At 48.9% G+C, this 24,513-nt stretch overlaps 1 protein-coding gene and 2 pseudogenes across 1 annotated transcript; 2 read left to right on the forward strand and 1 right to left on the reverse strand.

The window, feature by feature from the left end:
• The first annotated feature begins 8,319 nt into the window (after positions 1 to 8,319).
• Positions 8,320 to 9,297, forward strand: LOC139001142 (ATP-dependent RNA helicase DDX39A pseudogene; annotated as a pseudogene).
• A 4,577-nt stretch (positions 9,298 to 13,874) lies between these two features.
• LOC139001144 (THO complex subunit 4 pseudogene) lies at positions 13,875 to 14,742 on the forward strand (annotated as a pseudogene).
• A 675-nt stretch (positions 14,743 to 15,417) lies between these two features.
• On the reverse strand, positions 15,418 to 23,505 carry LOC139001145 (F-box only protein 31-like). The gene is made up of 3 exons (XM_070402910.1): positions 22,730 to 23,505; positions 22,177 to 22,680; positions 15,418 to 15,637 (listed from the first exon to the last, which is right to left on the reverse strand). Exons 1-3 carry the CDS (start codon positions 23,503 to 23,505, stop codon positions 15,418 to 15,420), a joined length of 1,500 nt encoding a protein of 499 aa, XP_070259011.1.
• Between the last annotated feature and the right edge of the window lie 1,008 nt (positions 23,506 to 24,513).

Consider the following 24,513-nt stretch of genomic DNA (forward strand, 5'->3'; position numbering starts at 1 on the left):
CATCTCCCCCCCCCCCCCGCCCCCTTTTAGGTTCACTGTTTTATTTTTGTTTTATTTTTTATTTTTTTAAATATATTTTATTGATTTTTTTTTTTTTTTTTTTTTTTACAGAGAGGAAGGGAGAGAGATAGTTAGAAACATCGATGAGAGAGAAACATTGATCAGCTGCCTCCTGCACATCTCCCACTGGGGATGTGCCCGCAACCCAGGTACATGCCCTTGACCGGAATCAAACCTGGGACCCTTCAGTCCACAGGCCAACTCTCTATCCACTGAGCCAAACCGGTTTCAGCTGTTCACTGTTTTAATAACAGGAAATACAAAACATCATCCAAGCACACTTTTTACTACATAAAGGTGGAATAATACATTTGTGGCTGTGTTTCTTTTTTTTAAATATATCTGTATTGATTTCAGAGAGAAAGGGAGAGGGAGAGAGCGCTAGAACATCCACGATGAGAGAGAGAGAGAATCACCGGTCAGCTTCCTCCTGCACACCCCACACTGGGGATCAAGCCCGCAACCCAGGCATGTGCCCTTGACTGGAATCGAACCCAGGATGCCTCGCGGTCCACAGGCTGATGCTCTATCCACTGAGCCAAACCGGCTAGGGCCATGTGTTGTTTTTTGTTGTTGTTGTTGTTTAAAGAGTGAGTGAAAGGGAGAGGGAGGGGGCAGGGAGAGGGGGAGAGAGAGAGAGAGAAAATTGTTTTTCCACTTGTTTATTCATTCGTCCCTAACTTTTAAAAAAATATACAACAGTAGCAATGAGGGAATTTGTGGTCTCTACCCTGGGACCTTGAGCTGTGCCCTGAGGGCAATGGGAAAAGGAAAGTGACTGTTTACCGGGACATTCACTACTCCAGAGACATGTGATCCTAGACTCTAGGACCTAGAGGCATAGAAAGACAATAGGCTCAGATGCCAGTAAGTTCAGTGGCTCTGAGCTCCACTGAAGGCAACAAAGTTTTAATTATAGAAGGTAAATAAATCTCAGAATAAAAAAAAAAGAAAGGAGAGGCTGGGAGCTCAGAGGAGATACCGGGCCTAGGGCATGACTGCCCACTCACTATACACTGCTTTCTACTTTAACAAGTTTTTTTTTTGTTTTGTTTTTTTAATTCAGAGCATCCTGGATGGTCACTTGAGGTGTCTGAGTTTGCAAGGCCAGGCTTCCCCCGAGTGGGTCAGGTTAGCATGTGGCCCCTTTTCATCCACAATGTTCTGAGTTGGCTCAACGAGATAGACCACTGACTCAGAATCTAAATTTAAATGCCTGTTATTAAGCTGGCCAGCTGACCACAGCACCTATCTCCCCCTCTGGGAGATTCGGAGCATGTGGCAGAGATCAAGGGTGCAGTATGATCCTTTATAGCAAAACAGTGTTAAAAAATACAAAGCATTTCATTAGAAGTTCACAAAAAGTTCATGAGAATGGAGGGGAGGTAAACAGATTCACACCTGGCTGGATTTAATCATAACACATTGTTTTCTAAGACAATCTAGCAATTTTTCTCTGCCACGGTTCCTGACATTGAAACAATCAGTAACCTTTTCCAGGCCACAGGCCCTCCCCCTCCCACATTCCCTTACCCTTCCATGCCGCAGTCCCTTACCCTAGCACACACAATGCAAAGCTTCTTATGTATTTACACCTTTCATTTTATCCTATTGCATTTCATTTCATTTTATTCACCGATGTGTCCCCCAATAAATTCAATTCCGAAAAAAAAATAATAACTGAAAGGAAACAGAGAAAATGATTCCTCCATTGTTGCCCCGTGAATACTCGCTGCCTTTAGAGTCGTGACACCCCCACCCCCAACCCCCCCCCCCCACCCCCCACCCCCACCCGTTGAGGTTTTAAAGGTCCCGGGCCCGCAAAAAGTGTTCTGGGTACATCCTCTCGGTCCTCTGTCAGGCCCCACTCCCCAAAAAACTTTTCCAGTCCCCCTTCTGCTGCTAGGCCATGTGTGTGTGTGCGTGCGCGCGCACCAGGTGGTGGAGCCCGCCCTGCCACCCCGCCGCCCTCCATGGGCCCCGGCCGACACGGTCCCACTGGAGCGGTGGGCGCAGGGAGGAGATCGGCCACCCTTGCCCCCTGCCCCCCTCCCCAAACACACACACAGCGGGCAGCAGGGCTCCCTCCCTGGCCAGGCTGGGTCCAAGGCCTCTGAGCCGCCCCACTGACTTTCTCGCTGGTGTTCGCGAGCCACCTGGCTGCCGTTTTTATATGGTCTTTCCCTTGGTGCGGGGTGGCTGTCTGGCTAGGCCTTGGAATTCAGTTCATTCTGGAAACCTCTTGCTACTCGGGTGCCACTGTGTGTGAGTGTGAGTGAGTGAGTGTGTGTGTGTGGGGGGGGGAGGAAAGGGAGAGGGAAGGACCCTGAGAGAAACTCCTCTGTCTTCCTGTTTCTTAAAGGAAGGGCGCTAGTCAGAGCCACTACAGATCCTTTGCGTTATCTGGTCAATGGACTGGCCTGGCCCGCATACCCCCATGCCCTGTACTGCCAGACTTTCTTGCAGAAATACCTCCACCCGAAGAGTTCTTCACCTTTGTTTTAAAAAAGAGAAAGAAAGAAAGAAAGTAAGAAAGAAAGAGACATCAACAAAGGAGCAAACGGACCCCAGGCCCTCCCCATCCCCTGCAAGCCCCCAGTCAACAAACAGAACTCCAGCTGCTCTCCTCCTACCGCATGCCCTTACCAGAGTCGCTCACTGTCTTAGAAATACGTTGGGGGCCCGCTCAGCGAATGAATCCTGCCCCCCCCACCCCCCACACCTCTGGCACAATTCGGTGCCTGGAACCAAGCCGATCTTGTCCTTTCCTTCCTTAAGTGACTATGCCGCCACCTCAGCTGCTCAGGTGAGCCAGAGACAATATTCCAAAGTGGCCAGATGGCAAAAAAGACTCCAACTGGACGTAAAGATCAAGGGGGTGGGGGTGGGGGGAGAGACGATGAGCACACACACTGGGACTCGTTTTTGCACTTTAGGCAGAAAGCCAGCTGAAAGGCAGAGGAATCTGTAGGAACGGGCCTCCCTCATCTCTCCTTTTGCCTCCCCACCTACTTAGTGGCTTGCCCACAATCGCCCCTCTCCTTTCAACCCAGTCTGAAAAAGCGTGGATGCGGCTCTTCTGCAGTCTCCTTAGGAGCGCTCCCCTTTTCATATCAGACACTTGAGGGAAAGAAAACGTTGCCCTCATGTCTCCCTGTCCCCCCCCCCCCCCCCCCCCCCCCCCCGTGTGTCAGGTGAATTTCTCAGAGCCACCTCCTCCACAAACCCTAAGAAGATGGAGGTAGGATTTTGGCCTCGGTGACATTTTCCTCTCTGGCATCTTAGAATGCTACCAGTGACTTCCAAGTGTTTTCAAACACTTTTGCACCGTTTCCTACCATTTGTCAGTGTACTGACTTCACTTTAGCAGTGATTCCCAAGTTTGGCCACACGCTGTTCTGCACAGTTTCTGATGTTGATCAGTGATTTCAAAGTGCTTTCAAACACTTTCATATAGTTTCCAGCCTTCTGGAAGTGAATCCCAAGTGTTGTCAAACACTGCTCTACACTGATTCCTGATGTATATTTTTTTAAAATAATGTATTTCTTTATTGATTTTAGAGAGGAAGAGAGAGGTAGAGAGACTGAAACATCCATGATGAGAGAGGAACATGGATCGGCTGCCTCTTGCACGCCCCCTACTGGGGATTGGGCCTGCAACCCGAGCATGTGCCCTTGGCCAGAATGGAACCCGAGACCCTTCAGTCCGCAGGCTGATGCTCTATCTGCTGAGACAAACCGGCTAGGGCTTGATGTGTTCTTTAAAATATATATTTTTTATTGATTTCAGAGAGGAAGGGAGAGGGAGAGATTGAAACATCCACGATAAGAGAGGATCATGGATCGGCTGCCTCCTACACACCCCGTACTGGGGATCAAGCCCGAATCCCAGGCATGTGCCATTGACAGGAATCGAAACTGGGACCTTTTGGCTCTATCCACTGAGCCAAACCAGCTAGGGCTAGTTTTTTTTGTTTGTTTGTTTGTTTTTGAGAGAGTGGGGAAAAAAAGAGAGAGTGGAAGGTAGGAGAGGAGGGGAGAGGAAGAGGCAGGGAGAGAGAGAAGTTGTTTATTCATTCATCAGTAGCTTTTAAATATATATAAATGAAAATGCAAATGTTCGTTTGTTCAAAATCTTAAATCTCCGAAAGGTCCTCACCGATTGCTTTGAAATTTTGGCACAATGTTGCATTCGAATACGTGCATGTTTCCATATACCTATATACTGACTATTATATAGATGTCACACCTGTGACAGGTAAAAGCATGCTTTTTTTGAAAAACAGAGCCATCTGTTGGACATAAAAGCAACACACGCTATACTAAAAATTTATGATTCCATTTCAATATTTCTGTTTACAATTATAAATTGCAGATAAAATTAACCACAAATATGCATGTCCAGCTGCAAAACGATCCATCAGCTGAGATATTCTCACATCAATTGCTGGGAATTGGGAACGGAAAGGTGCCGGTTGATCTTACCTCAGGACGAATTTCATTGCCTCATCACTTCTGCAATTTAGTGACGTCAAAAGAAGAATTGGTTGAAAAAGTATTTCCCAATATTCAAACCAATGATAAGAATCACGATTGGCTGAGTGAATGAGCTATTCTTGCAGCCAAGAACAAAGACTTCTACGGACTTAACAATATCATTCAGTCTAACATTCAAAGCGAGGCAGTCACATACAAGTCCGTCGACACTGTTGTGGAAGCAGATGAAACGATTAATTATCCAACAGAATTTTTGAATTCACTCGATCTGCCAGGGATGCCACCACATGTACTGCAATTGAAAATCAGCATGGCAATTACCATGTTGCGAAATGTCAACCAGCCAAAGCTTTGACAGGCATGCGGCTTGCAGTGAAAAAATTAATGAGCAATGTCATAGAAGCAACCATCTTGACAGGACCTTTCAAAGGTGAAGATGTCCTCATTCCTCAGATTCCTATGATTCCAACGGATATGCCATTTCAATTTCAGAGATTGCAATTCCCAATTCGATTGGCGTTTGCAATCTCCGTTAACAAAGCTCAGGACCAATCTTTAGAATTGTGCGGTTTAGATCTAGACGTGGATTGCTTCTCATATGGATAATTATATGTTGCTTGTTCTAGAGTTGGCAAACCAGACAATCTCTATATCTGCACAGACAATGGAACAACACAAAATGTTGCATACCCACAGGCATTGTGAAATTAAGCGTATTAGAAACGTGTGCTTTCTCTTTTCTTTCTTTTCCATTTAACCAGACTGAGCCATAGCAATGCGTGGCTGGGTACAGCATATACATATTTCCCCTACCCTGATTGGTTCAGTGCATTGAGCGTTGGGCAGCCTGTGGACCAAAGGGTCCTGGGTCTGATTCCAGCCAAGGTCATAGACCTTGGTGGCAGGTTCTTTGGGCCCTGACCCTGGTCGGAGGCAACCAATTGACGTGTTTCTCTCACATCGATGTTTCCCTCTGTCTTGCCCTGTCTCCTCCACTCTTCCTAAAAATCAATGGAAAAATATCCTCAGGTGAGGATTAACAGGAACAAATATATATATGTGTGTGTGTGTGTGTGTGTGTGTGTGTATTATTGATTTTAGGAAAGGAGGGGAAACAGGGATGGAAGGAGGGAGAGAGAGAGAGAGAGAGAGAGAGAGAGAGTGAGAGAGAGAGAGATACCTATCAGTTGCCTCCAATACATGCTCCAGCTGGGTATTGAACCTGAAACCTGGAAAGGAATCAGTGACCTTTCAATGCGAGACATGACTCTCAACCAACTGAGCCACACCAGCCAGGGCTCTGTTGCTTCCTGTATGTGCCCTGATTGGGGAATGAAACCACAAACAGTGGCATAAGGGAAGACACTCTAGCTAACTGAGCCACCGGTCCAGGGCCAAATTGATTGATTTTGTACATTTGATGGACAAGGTCTCATCCAGATTTACCTCATTTCAAAGACACATACTACGGGGCGCCCCCCCACCCTCCGCCCCCAGACTTTCTTGTCATTCATAAGGTGAGTCACGCTAAAATCCACAACCACATGACATTGCAGCAATGTTCCCCACACCCACCTGCTTGTTGTCTTGTCTTTGGTCTTTCTGGTGAATATATATATATATATATATATATATATATATATATATATGTATAGGCAGTGGCAGATGTGGTCCAGGTTATCGTTTATTGCCTGTATGGCTTCCTGGCTCTGTTGCTTTGTTTGTAGGCCTTGGAAAGGCCTCCTCCCTACATTGAAAATCATAGATTTGGGGTGGTGGGGGGTAATGGAAGGGGGGAACACAAAGGAAAGCCAAAGAGCAAGAAACCAGGGGGTGGGGTAAATGGTGACAGAAAGAGACTTTATACTTTGGGCGCTGTATTCAGGTGATGTTTCGTTGAGTTGTACACTTGAAAAACTTGCATGTATGTGTGTGTGTGTGTGTGGTGTGTGTGGTGTGTGTGTGTTTTCTTGGAGTTCCATACCATTAACCTGAGAAACACTCAAACCTGTAAATAATTTCTGTGATGAGTTTATTTGAACCAGACTGTCAACAACTGCTGGGAAGCAGAATCTCAAGGAATTAAAAATCTATTCTTTTCAAGGCAGGGAGGAGGCCTTTCCAAGGCCTAGATAACAAAGTCCGGAGGCCAGACCAGAGGTGAAGGATAAACTTAAGTCATCATATAGGAGTTTAAAAGCACCCTGTCTCTGCATAGATACACAGCACAGCAAAGCCCAAAGTCCCCAAGCATGTCTTTGACCTATTTTTATAAATCACCATCCAAGGATGAGACTTGTAAGTGGTTTCAAACACTGTTCTACACTCTTTCCTGTTGTTGACCAGTGGGTTCCATGAAATCCAGTGATGATAGATGAGGGAGGTGGGAGAAAGCAAAGGGGCGGGGGGGGGGGGCGTGTTTGGTAAGCTGTAAAACGATAGTGAGAGGTCAAAAATTAACATGACAACAGTAACAATGAGAGAATTAGTTTTCTCTGCCCTGGCACTCTGGCTGTGCCCCAAGGGCACTGGAAATAAGGGAAGTGACTAGTTACCTCTTGTCATTCACCGGTCCAAAGATATGTGACCCGCCCTAACCGGTTTCGCTCAGTGGATAGAGCGTTGGCCTGAGGGCCTGTGGACTGAAAGGTCCCAGGTTCGATTCCAGTCAAGGGCATGTACCTTGGTTGTGGGCACATCCTCAGTAGGAGATGTGCAGGAGGCAGCTGATTGATGGTTCTCTCTCATCGATGTTTCTAACTCTCTCTCTCTCCCTTCCTCTCTGTAAAAAATCAATAAAAAATATATATAAAAGATAAATATTCATTTATTGTACAGTTAAGGCTGACGCTCTATCCACTGAGTCAAGCCAGGCAGGGCAACATGTGGCCCCTTTTCATCCACAATGCAAAGCTTCTTATGTATTTACACCTTTCATTTTATCCTATTGCATTTCATTTCATTTTATTCACCTATGTGTCCCCCAATAAATTCAATTCCGAAAAAAAATAATAATAACTGAAAGGAAACAAACAGAGAAAATGATTCCTCCTTTGTTTTTTTGCCTCGTGAATACTCGCCGCGCTTAGGTCTTCAGAGTCGTCGTAGTCCCCCCTCCCCCCACCTCGGATTGAGTTTTTAAGGGTCCTGGGCCGCAAAAAGTGTTCTGGGTCCATCCTCTCGGTCCTCTGTCAGGCCCCACCCCCCAAAAAACTTTTCCAGTCCCCATTCTGCTGCCAGGCCGTGTGTGTGTGTGTGTGTGTGTGTGTGTGTGTGTGTGTGTGGCGGGGGGGGCTTCCTGGGCAAACCCCAGGTGTTGGACGCCCCGCATTGCTGCCCCACCGCCCGCCACGGGACCTGACCGACACGGTCCCACTGGAAAGGTGGGCGTGGGGAGGAGATCGGCCATCCTTGTCCCCTGCCACCCCCCTCCCCACAAACACACACACAGTGGGCGGCGGGGTGCCCGCCCAGGCCGGGCCCACAGCCCAGGAGCCGCCCCACTGTTGTTCTTGGTGTTTGTGCGCCACCTGACGGCCATTTTTTTAAAAATATTTTTTATTGTTTTTTTACAGAGAGAAAGGGAGAGAGATAGAGCGTTAGAAACATCGATGAGAGAGAACCATCAATCAGCGGCTTCCTGCACATTTCCTACTGGAGATATGGCCCCAACCAAAGTTCATGCCCTTGACGGGAATTGAACCCGGGACCTTTCAGTACGCAGGCTGACGCTCTATCCACTGAGCCAAGCCGGTTTCGGTGATGGCCGTTTTTATATGGTCTTTCCCTTGCTGCTGGGTGGCTGTCTCGCTGGGCCCTGGAATTCAGTTCATTCTGGAAACCTCTTGGTACTCGGGTGCCAATGTGTGTGTTGTGTTTGTGTGTGGGGGGGGTGGTGGAGGGGAAGGGGAGAGGGAGGGACCCCGAGAGGTGTTGAAGAAGAACTGTCCCCACATTGTGGTGGGGACTCCAGGTCGCATCTTAGCACTCGTGCGGAACAGGAGCCTCAACTTGAGAAATGTGAAGCACTTCCTGCTGGACGAGTGTGACAAGATGCTGGAGCAGCTAGACATGCGGCGGGATGTACAGGAGATCTTTCGCCTGACGCCACTCGAGAAGCAGTGCATGATGTTCAGTGCCACGCTGAGCAAGGAGATCCGGCCTGTCTGCAGGAAGTTCATGCAAGATCCCCTGGAAGTGTCGGTGGACGATGACACCAAGCTCACGCTGCATGGGCTGCAGCAATACTATGTCAAGCTCAAAGAGAGAGAAAAGAACCGTCAACTCCTTGACCTCCTGGATGTGCTAGAGTTTAACCAGGTGGTGATCTTCATGAGGTCGGTGCAGCGCTGCATGGCCCTGGCCCAGCTACTCATGCAACAGAACTTCCCAGCCATCGCCATCCACAGGGCCATGGCCCAGGAGGAGCACCTAGCATGCTACCAGCAGTTCAAGGACTTTCAGCGGCGGATCCTGGTGGCCACTGATCTGTTTGGCCGAGGGATGGACATTGAGTGAGTCAACATCATCTTCAATTATGACATGCCTGGAGACTCGAACACCTACCTCCACCGGGTGGCCTGTGCCGGGTGCTTTGGCACCAAAGGCCTGGCTATCACTTTTGTGTCTCATGAGAACGATGCCAAAATCCTCAATGAGGTTCAGGGTCGGTTTGAAGTCAATGTGGCGGAGCTTCCTGAAGAAATGGACATCTCCACATACATGGAGCCGAGCCGCTAACCACACACCTGACATCCCGGAACCACCCTGCTTCCCACGTGCTGCTTCAACTCCTCTTTCTAGGCAACAGTGCGGCTTTCTTGCTCTGTTCAAACACTGGACATTTGTGTAACAATAGATTTGCATTATGGAAAAAATACAAATATGGGCTTGTATTTTGCTTCCTCACCCCATTTTTCAAGTCATATATATTGCTAGATTGATAGAAATATTCCAACTATTATACCGAAAATTCTTGTCTACCCCTCAGTAGTTCTCCCTAATGTTCCATTAACATGGAACATTTGTTAAAACTAAGACGTCTGCATATTATTATTAACTAAGCTGCAAATTTTATTCAGATTTCACCAATTTTTTGTTATAATGCACTTTGTTGTTCCTGGATCCAATTTGGGATACCACACTGCATTTAACATCTAGTAATTTTGTCAGTTAGATGAAAATCCCAACCAAAATTAGATTCTGTTCTGATTCATTCTAAGAATAAGTATTCTGCAGTTATTATCAAGAATTATGTCAATGTATGATAAAATACAATTTTAATCCTATTATATTCTTCCAAGTTTCAAACTGGAAAACCAACCAGAATCCCAAGTGGTGTCAAATACTGTTCTACAGTGTATAGCACTTTAGCAGTGATTCCCAAGTGCTGTCAAACACTGCTCTACACTGATTCCTGATGTATTTTTTTAAAATAAATGTATTTCTTTATTGATTTTAGAGAGGAAGGGAGAGGTAGAGAGACTGAAACGTCCATGATGAGAGAGGATCATGGATCAGCTGCCTCTTGCACGCCCCCTACTGGGGATTGAGCCTGCAACCCGGGCCTGTGCCCTTGGCCAGAATGGAACCCGAGACCCTTCAGTCCGCAGGCTGATGCTCTACCCACTGAGCCAAACCGGCTAGGGCTTGATATGGTTTCTAAAATATTTTTTTTTATTGATTTCAGAGAGGAAGGGAGAGGGAGAGATTGAAACATCCATGATAAGAGAGGATCATGGATCGGCTGCCTCCGCACACCCCGTACTGGGGATCTAGCCCTTATCCCGGGCATGTGCCCTTGACAGGAATCGAAACTGGGACCTTTTGGCTCTATCCACTGAGCCAAACCAGCTAGGGCTAGTTTTTTTGTTTGTTTGTTTGTTTTTGAGAGAGTGGGAAAAAAAAAAGAGAGAGTGGAAAGTAGGAGAGGAGGGGGGAGGAAGAGGCAGGGAGAGAGAGAGATTGTTTATTCATTCGTTGGTAGCTTTTAAATATATATATATATATATATACACATACATACATAAAAATGCAAATGTTCATTTGGTCAAAATTTTAAATCTCCAAAAGCTCTTCACCGATTGCTTTGAATTTTTTAAAAAATATATTTTATTAATTTTTCAAAGAGAGGAAGGGAGAGAGATAGAGAGTTAGAAACATCGATGAGAGAGAAACATTGATCAGCTGCCTCCTGCACATCTCCTACAGGGGATGTACCCGCAACCCAAGTACATGGCCTTGCTTAGAAATTTTGACACAATGTTGCATTCGAACACTCGCTTGTTTTTATATATCTATATACCTGCTATTATATAGATGTCACACCTGTGACAGGTAAAAACATACCTTTTTTGGAAAGCAGCACCATCTGTTGGACGTAAAAGCAACACACGCTAAACTAAATATTTTACAATTCTGTTTCAATGTTTCTGTTTACAATTATAAAGTGTAGATAAAATTAACCACAAATATGCGTGTCCAGCTGCAAAACGATCTATCAGCTGAGATATTCTCACATCAATTGCTGGGAATTGGGAACGGAAAGGTGCCGGTTGATCTTACCTCAGGACGAATTTCATTGCCTCATCACTTCTGCAATTTAGTGACGTCAAAAGAAGAATTGGTTGAAAAAGTATTTCCCAATATTCAAACCAATTATAAGAATCACGATTGGCTGAGTGAACAAGCTATTCTTGCGGCCAAGAACAAAGACATCTACGGACTTAACAATATCATTCAGTCTAACATTCAAAGCGAGGCAGTCACATACAAGTCCGTCGACACTGTTGTGGAAGCAGATGAAGCGATTAATTATCAAACAGAATTTTTGAATTCACTCAATCTGCCAGGGATGCCACCACATGTACTGCAATTGAAAATCGGCATGGCAATTACCATGTTGCGACATGTCAACCAGCCAAAGCTTTGACAGGCATGCGGCTTGTAGTAAAAAAATTAATGAGCAATGTCATAGAAGCAACCATCTTGACAGGACCTTTCAAAGGTGAAGATGTCCTCATTCCTCAGATTCCTATGATTCCAACGGATATGCCATTTCAATTTCAGAGATTGCAATTCCCAATTCGATTGGCGTTTGCAATCACCGTTAACAAAGCTCAGGACCAATCTTTAGAATTGTGCGGTTTAGATCTAGACGTGGATTGCTTCTCACATGGACAATTATATGTTGCTTGTTCTAGAGTTGGCAAACCAGACAATCTCTATATCTGCACAGACAATTGAACAACACAAAATGTTGCATACCCACAGGCATTGTGAAATTAAGCGTATTAGAAACGTGTGCTTTCTCTTTTCTTTCTTTTCCATTTAACCAGACTGAGCCACAGCAATGCGTGGCTGGGTACAGCATATATATATTTCCCCTACCCTGTTTGGTTCAGTGCATTGAGCGTTGGGCAGCCTGTGGACCAAAGGGTCCTGGGTCCGATTCCAGCCAAGGTCATAGACCTTGGTGGCAGGTTCTTTGGGCCCTGGCCCTGGTCGGAGGCAACCAATTGACGTGTTTCTCTCACATCGATGTTGTCCTCTGTCTTGCCCTGTCTCCACCACTCTCCCTAAAAATCAATGGAAAAATATCCTCGGGTGAGGGTTATGTGTGTGTGTGTGTGTGTGTGTGTGTGTGTTTGTGTGTGTGTGTGTGTATTATTTATTTTAGGAAAGGAGGGGAAACAGGGAGGGAGGGAGGGAGGGAGGGAGGGAGTGAGGGAAGGAGGGGGAGAGAGAGAGAGAGAGAGAGAGAGAGAGAGAGAGAAATACCTATCAGTTGCCTCCAATACATACTCCAGCTGGGTATTGAACCTGAAACCTGGAAAGGAATCAGTGACCTTTCAATGCGAGACATGACTCTCAACCAACTGAGCCACACCAGCCAGGGCTCTGTTGCTTCCTGTATGTGCCCTGATTGGGGAATGAAACCACAAACAGTGGCATAAGGGAAGACACTCTAGCTAACTGAGCCACCGGTCCAGGGCCAAATTGATTGATTTTGTACATTTGATGGACAAGGCCTCATCCAGATTTACCTCATTTCAAAGACACATACTACGGGGCGCCCCCCCGCCTCTGCCCCCAGACTTTCTTGTCATTCATAAGGTGAGTCACGCTAAAATCCACAACCAGATGACATTGTACAAATGTTCCCCACACCCACCTGCTTGCTGTCTTTGGGCTTTCTTGTGAACATATATATATATATATATATTCATAGGCAGTGGCAGATGTGGTCAAGGTTAGTGTTTATTACCTCTATGGCTTCCTGGCTTTGTTGCTTTGTTTGTATGCCTTGGAAATGCCCCCTCCCTATGTTGAAAATAATAGGTTTGGGGTGGTGGGAGGTAGTGGAAGGGGGAACACAAAAGAAAGCCAAAGAGAAAGAAACCAGGGAGGGGGTTGGGGGGGAGGAAAATTGTTAAAGAAAGAGGCTTTATACTTTGGGCGCTGTATTCAGGTGATGTTTTGTTGAGTTGTACACTTGAAAAACTTGCATGTATGTGTGCGTGTGTGTGTGTGTGTGTATGTGTGTTTGTGTGTGTGTGTGTGTGTGGTGTGTGTGTGTTTTCTTGGAGTTTCATACCATTTAACTGAGAAACACTCAAACCTGTAAATAATTTCTGTGATGAATTTATTTGAACCAGACTGTCGTCAACTGCCGGGAAGCAGAATCTCAAGGAATTGAAAATCTATTCCTTTCATGGCAGGGAAGAGACCTTTCCAAGGTCTAGATAACAAAGTCCGGAGGCCAGACCAGGGGTGAAGGATAAACTTAAGTCATCACATAGGAGTTTAAAATCACCCTGTCTCTGCATAGATACACAGCACAGCAAAGCCCAAAGTCCCCAAGCATGTCTTTGACCTATTTTTATAAATCACCATCCAAGGATGAGACTTGTAAGTGGTTTCAAACACTGTTCTACACTCTTTCCTGCTGTTGACCAGTGGGTTTCCATGAAATCCAGTGATGGTAGATGATGGAGGTGGGAGAAAGCAAAGGAGGGGAGGCTCGAGGTTGGTCAACTGTAAAATTATAGTGAGTGGTCAAAAATTAACATGACAACAGTGACAATGAGGGAATTTGTGGTCTCTGCCCTGGGACTCCGGGCTGTGCCCCAAGGGCACTGGCAAAAAGGGAAGTGACTAGTTACCTCTTGTCATTCACTAGCACAAAGATATGTGACCCGCCCTAACCGGTTTTGCTCATCTGGTGCCCGCACAGGAACAGCTCTGGTGCTGTAGGGAAAGTGAAGGACCTGCGTGCCTCCGGAGGGGCTCGATCCTAGGCCGATTTGGGCTCCGCCATGGCCGACAAAATCCACATGTCACTGGATGACATTAGGCTTGCCCAGAGTCAGCGGGGTGGCCATGGCCGGGGCCGCGGCTGTGGCGGGGGTGGGGGCAAGGACCTAGGCCGGACAGAGGCCAGGCTGCCTCTCAGAGAGGTCGGAGTTGTGGAGCGCAGGCCGCCACACCAGAGAGCAGGGGCGGCGGGCCGTTCCAGAACCGGGCGGACCTCGGCCGAGGCAGGAACCAGCCGGCGTCCTAGAGCAGGCTGAGACAGCTTCCCGACAAGTGGCAACACGGCACCTTCCACTGGGCCTTCGGCAGGGGCTCCGGCCTGATAACTGGGGGGAAGCTGCTGCTGTCCAACCTGGACTTCAGAGTGTCCGACGCGGGCATCCCGCAGCTGTTTGCGGAGTTCGGGCCTCTTAAGAAGGCCGGTGTCCATTACAACCGCTCTGGCCACAGCCTGGGAACAGCCCACGTGCACTTTGAGCGGAAGGCAGACGCCCTGGAAGCCAGGAAACAGTACAACGGCGTCCCTTTGGATGGCCGTCCCCTCAACATCAGAGGGGCGCCCGCGGAGGCAACGGGCGCACAGGCAGGCACACTGGTCGCAATTCACAGCGACATATCTCAGTGGAGGAGATGGACGCCCACTTGGACGCTTACAACTCGATGAGGGGCACCAAAAATTTGGACGCCCAGAAGGACGCTTACAACCCGATGAGGGACACCAAAAATTTGGACGCCCAGCTGTACACTTCCAGCGATATGAGGGGCACCGAGCAGTTGGACGCCCAGAAGGATGCTGAAAACGCGATGAGGGGCACTGAGCAGTTGGACGTCCCGCTGGACAATTACAAAGCGATGAGGGGCACCAAGTAGTTGGACGCCAAGTAGGACACTTACAACTCAATGAGGGACACCAAAAAGATGGACGCCCAGCTGGACGCTTACAGCGGGATGAGGGACACCCCTGAGTTGGACACCCTACTGGACACTTACAATGCTATGAGGGACACTGAGGATTACAACGCGATGATGGACACCAGCTAAAGCACCAGCAAGTCAGTGTGTGCGAGGATGGCCAGTGACCTGTGGCCAATGATGGAGTTGTTTCTTCTGTTTTGAAATAGGATTTAAAACTCATGTAAAGATTTTTCGTTAACTCTTATTTTATTAAATATTTCTGAAAAAGACCTGTTTTGTACCGAGTCATTTTGGGGATATATTTTCCTGGTTGCTCTTTTCACCTTGGCCATAATCAAGAGAAAGGGGTGTAGGAAAAACAAACACACAAAAAAACTCGTTCCGAGTAGAAGGGCCCCTGCGGTGAGCCTTGAAGCCTAGTGCGCAGTCCCGGGTGGAGCAGCCGCAGGTGCAGATCTTGGTGGTAGTAGCAAAAATTCAAAGGAGGACTTGGAAAGCCGAAGTGGAGAAGGGTTCCATGTGAACAGCAGTTGAACGTGGGTCAGTCGGTCCTGAGAGACGGGCGAACGTCGTTCCGAAGGGTCGGGCAATGGCCGCCGTTGCCCTCAGCCGATCAAAAGGGAGTCGGGTTCAGATGCCCGAGTCTGGAGTGGTGGAAACGGGCGCCGCGAGGCGTCCAGAGCGGTAACGCAACCGTCCCAGAGAAGCTGGCGGGCGCCCCAGGGAGAGTTCTCTTTTCTTTGTGAAGGACAAGGCGCCGTGGAATTGGTTCGCCCGGAGAGGGTCCCGTGCCTTGGAAAGCGTTGTGGTTCCGGTGTCATCCGGTGAGCTCTTGCTGACGCTGGAAAATCTGGAGGAGAGGGTGTAAATATGGGCTGTACCCATATCCGCATCAGGTCTCCAAGGTGAACAGCCTCTGGCTTGTTGGAACAACGTAGGCAAGGGAAGTCGGCAAGCAGGATCCGAAACTTCGGAATAAAGATTGGCCCTAAGGGCTGAATTGGTGGTGTTGGGACCCGTAGCGGTGCTGGGCACTCGCTTTGGCTGTATGAGGCGTGCCGCCCCACCCCAAGCCCGGGTCCGCCCCCGTAGCCCTTCCCCTCTGGCGCCCCGACCTCCAGCTTTCTCCTCCCCCTCCCACCTCGCTCTCCCTTCCCCATCTCCCTCTGCGCTGGGGAGGGGGTCTGGGCGGCGCGTGGGGGGGGGGGCGGCGCCCCCCCTCTTCCGCTTTGGGTCCTAGGGGAGGTCCCCCGCAGGGTCCGCGGGCCCGGACACCTGGGGGGTCGGCAGTGGAGGCAACTCTGGACGCCAGCCTGGTCCTTCCTGTGGATTGCCCCAGCTGCTGCGGGCCAGCCCTCAGGTGGGCGGTCCAGCCCAGGATTTTGGCCCAGGCCGCGCACACAGGTCTTTCCTCCGCCTGGCCCGCCCCTGGGGCCTAGGTTCCGCGTGGTGCCTTGCCTCAGCCGGTGCCTAGCAGTCCACTTAGACCTGGTGCGGACCACGGGAATCCGACTGTTTAATTCAAACAAAGCATCGCGAAGTTCTGCAGAGGATGTTGACACCATGTGATTTCTGCCCAGTGCTCTGAATGTCAAAGTGAAGAAATTCAATGAAGTGCGGGTAAATGACTGGAGTAACTATGACTCTCTTAAGGTAGCCAAATGCCTCGTCATCTAATTAGTGATGCACATGAATGGATGAATGAGATTCCCACTGTTCCTACCTACTATCCAGTGAAACCACAGCCAAGGGAACCATCTTGGCAGAATCAGCAGGGAAAGAAGACCCTGTTGAGCTTGACTCTAGTCTGGCATGGTGAAGAGACATGAGAGGTGTAGAATAAGTGGGAGGCCCAAGGCGCCCCTTCCCTGAGAGCCGAGGTCGACCAAATGGCCAGACTCAGACTCAGACTCAGTCTCTGGTTGTCTATTAGAGTGATTGGCTGTGGGACTTTTTATTTTATTTTATTTTATTATATATTTTATTTTATTTATTTATTTATTTCATTTTCATTTTATTTTATATATTTTATTTTAATGCGCAGCCCGTCTCTGGCGGCGGGGACCCTGCCATCCACAGAGAGAGCGCGGGTCGACCAGATGGCCCGATGGGGACTTGGTGTCTGGTAAGGACTCCATCATGCACAGAGAGCTGGTGTCGCCCAAATGGACTGGCCTGGACTTAAGTCTCTGATTGTGGATCAGAGTGATTTGGGTTGATCGAAATGTTGACAGGATACTTTTTATTTTATTTACTTTTCTTTATTTGATCTGCTTGACCAGGAGCGTGAGCGGGAGCGGGAGCAGGGGCGGGGCCAAAGAGCAAAGAAATGTTGACAGAATACTTACTTTTTTTTCTTTCTTTTTTTTAAAAAAATATATTTTATTGCTTTTTTTACAAAGAGGAAGGGAGAGAGATAGAGAGTTAGAAACATAGATGAGAGAGAAACATTGATCAGCTGTCTCCTACACACCTCCCACTGGGGATGTGCCCGCAACCAAGGTACACGCCTTTGACTGGAATCAAACCTGGGACCTTTCAGTCCACAGGCTGACACTATCTAATGAGCCAAACCCGTTAGTGCTTTTTTTTCTTTCTTTCTTTCATGTAAAGCCCGCATACAATGATACATTCTTATCATGAATCCACATTTACTATTTTTTTATCTATCATCTATATCTATCTATCTATCTATCTATCTATCTATCTATCTATCTATATCTATCTATTTGTATGTACAGCCTGGCTGATCACTGCGTTATACTTTTATGGGTCTCTCAAACAAAACCCTAGAAAACACGTTGCAATGCTTACCCTTGCTCCCTTTTACAGCCCCGGAACGTGGTGGGCAGAGCCAGAGACGCACCAATCATCTGGCCTTAGAGCTGAAGCATCGTCACTGGTTGGGGGTCAAGTTTAGTGTGGGGGCACTCATGCCTCAGGCTAGACCCCCCCCACAGGACACGCCCTGCAGGTGGCATTCACCAAAAACATCTCAAGGAAAGGTTATCTTGAATGTGGCTGCGATGCTTGGTGTGCTTGACTGTCACCTCTAGTGCGGGCTCCTCGGAGCCGGGACCTGTGAAGAGTGTGTGTGTGTGTGGGAGGGGAGGGGTTATTTTATTTTATGTTATTTTATTATTTCTTTGCTCATTTCTCTTCATTCATTGCAATTGGCTCTATTTCTCGGCAATGAATGGTTACAAACATCGGTCCCATTTGTATTTTTTTTTTATCAGTAGAACTTCTGGATTTTAAGGACTATTTCAGTGCTTATCGTTGCCTGTCACATATCTGCCTGTCCTTTCCATCCATGGCAAATGGATGCCCTCAAGCCTAATGAATTTATTAATAAAAGTTAAAAATGATCTTAACCACGTGCTTCATTTGAAAATTGACATACAACCCTATAGATGCCCTGTTCACTGTCTCTGCTATCCAGGTTGTCAACTGTCCTTGAATACATCTAGTAGTGATGGTGTGTGGTGTGAGGTAGGGCTTTACCTTCGGCGTGGTCTGGTGTGTGTGTGTGTGTGTGTTTATCTTGGTTTTTCAACCTCCAATGTATGGAGAGGCTGTTCATTTGTCCTAGGTCAAGAATGCCGGTAACCACACACCTGGGCTCTAGTGGGCCCAGGACAATCCACAAGGAAAAAATCTCCTAGCTTCCCATCACTCAGCATATATCTTGTTAGCGGACCTTGTGCTTTCTACTGCGCCCATGTGTGTGTCTACAGGAGACACTGGAGAAATAAAAGAAAGGAATTCAAACATAGCACTACAGAGAGCCTTCAACATACAGGACAAGAGAGCAGGAAACTAAAAGAGGAATAGAGGATTCCAAAAAACTCAGAAAGCCATAACATTGCAAGCACACTTAACTGTCCATAATCTATTCAAGATAAATAGATGGGAAGATCCATTTGAAAGACAAACGGAGCCTCTCTGGTGTGGCTCAGTAGGTGAGATGTCATGTCATGCAATGGAAAGCTGAGGGCTCCATTCTGGGTCAAGAGATTCCTGGTCAAGGGCACATACGTGGTTTCACATACCAGGTTCTATCCTGACTCTGGGCAGGGTGCATGTGGGAGGCAACCAATCCAAGTTTCTCTCACATCACTGTTTCTCTCTCTCTCTCTCTCTCTCTCTCTCTCTCTCTCTCTCTCTCATTCTCCTGTTCATGGCTGTGATGCCTGGTATTCATTCCTCAAAAGGAGGGGGCAGCAGGGAGTGGTGGCTATGGGAGGGGAGAGACCAGAGACTCAAACACAACGAACGAAGCAGGCCTTGGAGGTCATGGGAGGCAGAGGCTGAAGTTGAGGTGAATAAAATGTGTATGGTTTTGTATATTAGCTCTGAGACCAGGATGCCAGGGGCCACCAGCAGCTGGTGGAGGCAGGCAAGGTGCTCCCTAGAGCCCCCCGATGGGAAGGGGTCTCGGTGGCACCTTGATTTGTGACTCCTGGCACCTGGAATCTCAGAGAATTCCTCTCTGTTCTTGTAACCCACCTCTTTGGTGGCAGAGGGACATGGCGACTCTAGGAGATGAATAGGATGCCGTCCTTCAGATGTGCCCTATGACGTCTGTTTTTCAAAACCATTGAAGCCAAGGAGGTCAGTTGTACTGTAGGTGTGATCAGAATTTCAGCTGAGCATCAAATATGATCCACAGGCCTGAGCCACCCTGCAAAAAGACACAGTGAATCTCCTAGAGGTGGGTCACTCAGCAGAAATCTCGGTGCCCAACATTGTGCTCCGTGTGTGTGTGTGTGTGTGTGTGTGTGTGCGTGTGTGTGTGTTGTGTGTGTCCGAGGTCACTCAGGCTAATTGGAGGATTTCCATTGTGGGATGGCATCTGTGAGCACCCCTCTTCTGCCAACACCCCGTCCCCCCTCCTGCGCCACACACACACACACACACACACACACACACACACACACACACACCTGCCTTCTTGCAGACAGCGACAGAATTGGAACTTCCCCCAGCCCTGGGGTCTATAAACACCTAGGAGGTCCAGACACCTGGCTCTGTCTTTCCCAGAGAAAGCTGAAGAAGGAGGTGGGGGTGGGGTTGAGGAGGAGGCTTGCATTTGGTGCTCCAGGACCAGTAGAGGCCACCACTGGCCCGCTAAATCAATTCCTGGGCTTGGGTAGAGCTTGGGAGATGGGGCAGGTGCGCAAGAAGGCCACAGGGCTCCATCTCCAGGCCTTGCGGAGAGGCATCACCATTTTCTGGGTTGAAAAGGGGACAATACCTATTTAGACAGGCTCCGGTGGGCCCAGGACAATCCACAAGGAAGAAAGCCACAGTAAATCTCCTAGGAGCGTGTCACTCAGCAGATATCTTGTTAGCGGACCTTGTGCTCCCGTGTGTGTCGGGGGGAGGGTGGAGGAGGGCAACTAGGTGTGTGTGTGTGGGTGTGCGTTTGGGAGTGTGTGTGTGTGTGTGTGTGTGTGTGCGCGCGCTTCTGTGCGTGTACATCCGCAGTCACGCACGGACACTTCTGGCTTTGAATGGTCCTTCGGCATCCATGATCACCCTTCAGTCCCTGCCTTCTTGAAGACAGAGCCCCCTCGGGTCTAGTTAGAACTGGGGAAGTCCAGTCACCTGACTGCCTTCCCCAGAGGAGGCTGCAGGAGGGGGCGCTTGCATTGACGCTTCTCGACCAGCAAAAGGCGGGACGGGCTCTTTGGCCCAGGCCAGGGCCCCAGTCAACCCAATCTCTGTAATCCACAAAGACTATGTCCGGTTCGGGCCATCTTTTCGACCCTCCCAACCCCTCACCCCCCCACCCCGCCCACTCTCTGGATGGATGGATGGTCAGGCCCCGGCCCAGAGACCAAGTCCGGGCCTGGCCATGTGGGCTTGCTGAAACCTCAGAAAGTTGAAAGACCGGATCAACATGTTTTCTGTGGAGGTTTTTTTATTTTTATTTATTTTAAGGAGTGTTTTTTTGTTTTTTCAATATGGAATGACATGGAATGTGTCATTCTAGGCCCCCAAATCCAAGAATGTGGGGGGAGGAAGCTGACCTGAATCCAGTTCCTCAAGCTGGTTTGCCTCCTCTGTTGGTGTGTGGTGACCTCTTCATACTACAAAACTGTTCACTATTTACTAGGAGCAATGTCAGAGTCATCCTTCAGCACTCCAGCCATGTGTTCCTTATGAGTCTTGAGTCGTCACTTTTTGTGAAGCGGGCAGGCCTTTTCCTTCTCTGGATAGGGGCCACTTTCTTTGGTCTGGATTCCTGCATGTAAGAAATACCCTGTCACTTCAGATATTCTTCTGAATATCTCGCTGCCATCTCCAATTTTCTCCTCATCCATTGAATCCACAGTGACACTCCTCCACAGTTTCTGAAACTCTTTGTCCACAGAAAATTGACAGCTTTTTATCATTGAAGAAAAGAATTTTCTTCTTTTCTGGATGATTTACAAAGAATACCAGGTCCCGTAAAGCCTTCACAGCTTGCTGGGAATTGGGCAGTTCTTCCTCTATGACTTCTAGAAGAATTCCTCCTAAGCCTCGCTTCTCTTGCTTATCTAAGAGACTAAGCAGAGCCTTCGCCTCTTCTACACAATGAAATACTACGCTGCGGGAAAAAAAAAAGAGAGAGAGAAGGGATTCTTGCCATTTACAACAGCATGGGTGGAACTGGAGAGCATTATGCAAAGTGAAATTAGCCAGTCAGAGAAAAATGAATACCACGTGATCTCACTCATTTGTGGAATATAGAGAACAACATAGACTGATGAACAGGGACAGGTCCATAGACATCTGTACCACCACTCTGTGCTGGGGCCTCTGCAGCATGGCCACCACCAGGCAGTTCAGGGCTATCCTGGTATCTTTATATTTCTTTCTTTCTTTCTTTCTTTCTATCTATCTATCTATCTATCTATCTATCCCAAATCATGTTCATGTTCAATTTGTAACAAGGAAATTGGGGGTCTGCACAACATGAGGAGCTGTACTAAAGGGTCGCAGCATTAGGATGGTTGAGACCGCTCGTCTAAGGTTTATTTCTACCTCAATTTCTGGCCCCTACCCAGCCTGGCCCTGGTTTGGGCTTGGGCAGGGGGCAAACTACTGATGTGTTTCTCTCACATGTAAAATGTCTCTTTTCCCCCATCTCCCCCACTCTCTCTAAACATCAAGGGGAATATATCCTCGGGTGAGGATTAAAAAAAAAATGGAACAAAGGTGGGTCATGAGGTCAGAAGGTCCAGTCTTCAAAGTGCATGCAAGTTGCTCCTCATGGGGGGTCCGGGCTGAATGTTTGAGAGCATCTCCAGGAAGGCCTGCGGGGATGGTGCCTCCACATGCTGGAAGGTGTTCTGTACTCTGCCTAACAGGATGAAGTATTTCATCTCCAGCCAGATGAACCCGAAGTGGTTCTCATCGAACAGGATGAAGACTCCAGGGCAGCGCCTGGGGTAGGCGGAGCCATGTAAGGTAACAATGTGCACGCCATAGTAATACATCCTGCAGGTTGGGGGGAGCGGGGAGGGATAGTTCTGGTCTCTTGAGCGCAAGCCCACAGGCAGAACAAACGGAACAGGCTGCTCCTCCGAAGGTGCAGCCCAGGACTCCCCGATGCTAGGCTGCCCAGGGCTCTGCCAGCCATGGCCTTCGCTTTCCTCAGTTCTGTTTTCTTGCTGCTGCTGCTCACGGATCACCTGCTCCTCAATCTCCTGGACCACGCGGGAGAGCTCCTTGAAGTTGTGGAAGGTCTTGCCATCTGGCAGATGGATGTGGCGCATGAGGTGGCTCTCTAACGTCCAGATTAAGTCTCCTGTGATCTTTGTGACCCAGGCATACTTCCCATGGAAGCTGAGCATGGCAATCATTAGGCCGAAGCCATCGGATTTGCCTAGGAAGAGGCCTGGCCTGAGGAGATCGTCCTGGTGGCTGGGGGAGGGGGGGGGGGTGGAGGTACAGATGGCGGTAGGTCAGGCGGTCATACAGCTGTCTGTCTTCCTGGGACATCTCCAGCCATCGTCCTCCCCTAAGGCGCGTTGGTGAATCCTGTCGGGGGTCTCTCTGGATCCACCGGTTGCTGAACCTGTCCTTCTGAATCTGCATGTGTCGGCTATGGGAAAAGCTGTAGAAGTGGTCCGTGTACTCCACCATGGCTGATTTCCTTTGCGTCAGGTGAATTCTAAACAAAGGCTCGAATTGCATTGGGCCAGCCACATGGGTGTTAAGGCAAGGCCTGTACATCCAACCAGTAATGCATAAGCCATCATCCACCACTACATTCAGCAGTCTTCTATAGCCATAATCTAGCTGCCACAAACCCAAAAGGTTTTTGTATGGGAACATCTTGGCGTAGACTTCTCTATAAGACATACCATCGATCATCTCCGGTTTCTGCAAGTTTTCCTGAACGCCAAACTCCTGGTGACAGCACAGTCTCCAGATGCTGTCAGTGTGCAGGATGTGCCGGGATTTGGTGCAAGCCTGGGCCAGGCTGGCCAGGTCTGTGCCCTGGAGCGAGGCGAAGATCTCCACCAGCATCTCCACAGGCAGGTCCTGCAGGGAGCAGTGCGGGGGCGATATGGGCCTCGCGATTCCTCCACTCCCCGCACAGCACAACGCTGAGGCGTCCGCCTCGAGGTGCTTTTCTGCCGGGGCCGGCTTGCTTTTGGGCTCTGCCTTCTCAGCTGGGCCCTGGCACTCCTGAAGACACTGCTTGCCTTCTGCTGCTGCCATCTCAGCTGGGCGCTGGCGCTTCTGAGGACACTGACATCGCCGAGAAGAGCCCAATCCGCAGAGGCAAGCTCACTCCTCCATGCCTCCACGTGTAACAGCCAACAAAATCCACCTATATGGTATTTTAAAAAGTCTCTTTCACCCCTCCCACTGTGGAGTCGGCTGTCTCACCACAGAAGCTTTGGACTGCAGTGAGGTCTGAGCCAATCAGAAGCCATGCTAGAGCCGCTTGCCCATTGCGGTGGTGTGATTGGTGGATTCCAGCATAAGAGCCTGTCCGTGGCTCCGCCCCTGCCTGCCAGTGCCAAAGGATCTTCAACCCACACTTGCTGGAAGGAGCAAAACCGCTCCCAAATCGCTCTCCTTCCCTCTCGCCCATCCGAGGGTCGGGGGTCGCGGGGGAGGGGGGAGAAGGTTCGGGGTGGCGCCGGGGTGAGAATGGGGCACTGAGGGGCTTGGAGGACTGTCCCCAGTGCGCCCCGGGAGAAGTCACGCAATCAGGCCTGGGAGGGTTTTGCAAGGCGCCACACCGCGGACAGAAGCGAGTGCATGGGTTTGGCGGCAAAGTCGGCCACCCATCCGACCCGTCTTGAAACACGGACCAAGGAGTCTAACAAGTGCGCGAGTCTGGGGCACACAGAAAAGGTACCGTGGCGCAATGAAGGTGAAGGACCGCCAGGGCCAAGGTGGGATCCCGAGGCCTCTCCAGTTCACCCAAGGCGCACTACCCGCCCGTCTCGCCAGCCTTGCCGGGGAGGTGGAGCATGAGCGCACGTGTTAGGACCCGAAAGATGGTGAACTATGCCTGGGCAGGGCCAAGCCACAGGAAACTCTGGTGGAGGTCCCTAGCGGTCCTGATGTGCAAATCGGTCGACCGACCTGGGTTTAGGGTTGAAAGACTAATCGAACCATCTAGTAGGTGGCTCCCTCCGAAGTTTCCCTCAGGATAGCTGGCGTTCTCGCAAACACAGTTTTATGCGGTAAAGCGAATGATTAGAGGTCCTGAGG

The sequence above is a fragment of the Myotis yumanensis genome, unplaced genomic scaffold (assembly GCF_028538775.1).
Source record: "Myotis yumanensis isolate MYYU_CA2020_CCGP unplaced genomic scaffold, mMyoYum1.0.hap1 SCAF_109, whole genome shotgun sequence".
Classification (NCBI taxonomy): Eukaryota; Metazoa; Chordata; class Mammalia; order Chiroptera; family Vespertilionidae; genus Myotis; species Myotis yumanensis.

Coding starts and splice junctions, on each gene's coding strand:
- LOC139001145 (XM_070402910.1), bottom strand. CDS start 23,505: ATGGCAGCAGCAGAAGGCAAGCAGTGTCTTCAGGAGTGCCAGGGCCCA. Junction 22,681..22,729: donor CGCCTGACCTACCGCCATCT/GTACCTCCACCC, acceptor CGATCTCCTCAG/GCCAGGCCTCTTCCTAGGCA. Junction 15,638..22,176: donor TTCGATGAGAACCACTTCGG/GTTCATCTGGCT, acceptor CCTCTCCTCCAG/ATTTTCCAGCGTCAGCAAGA.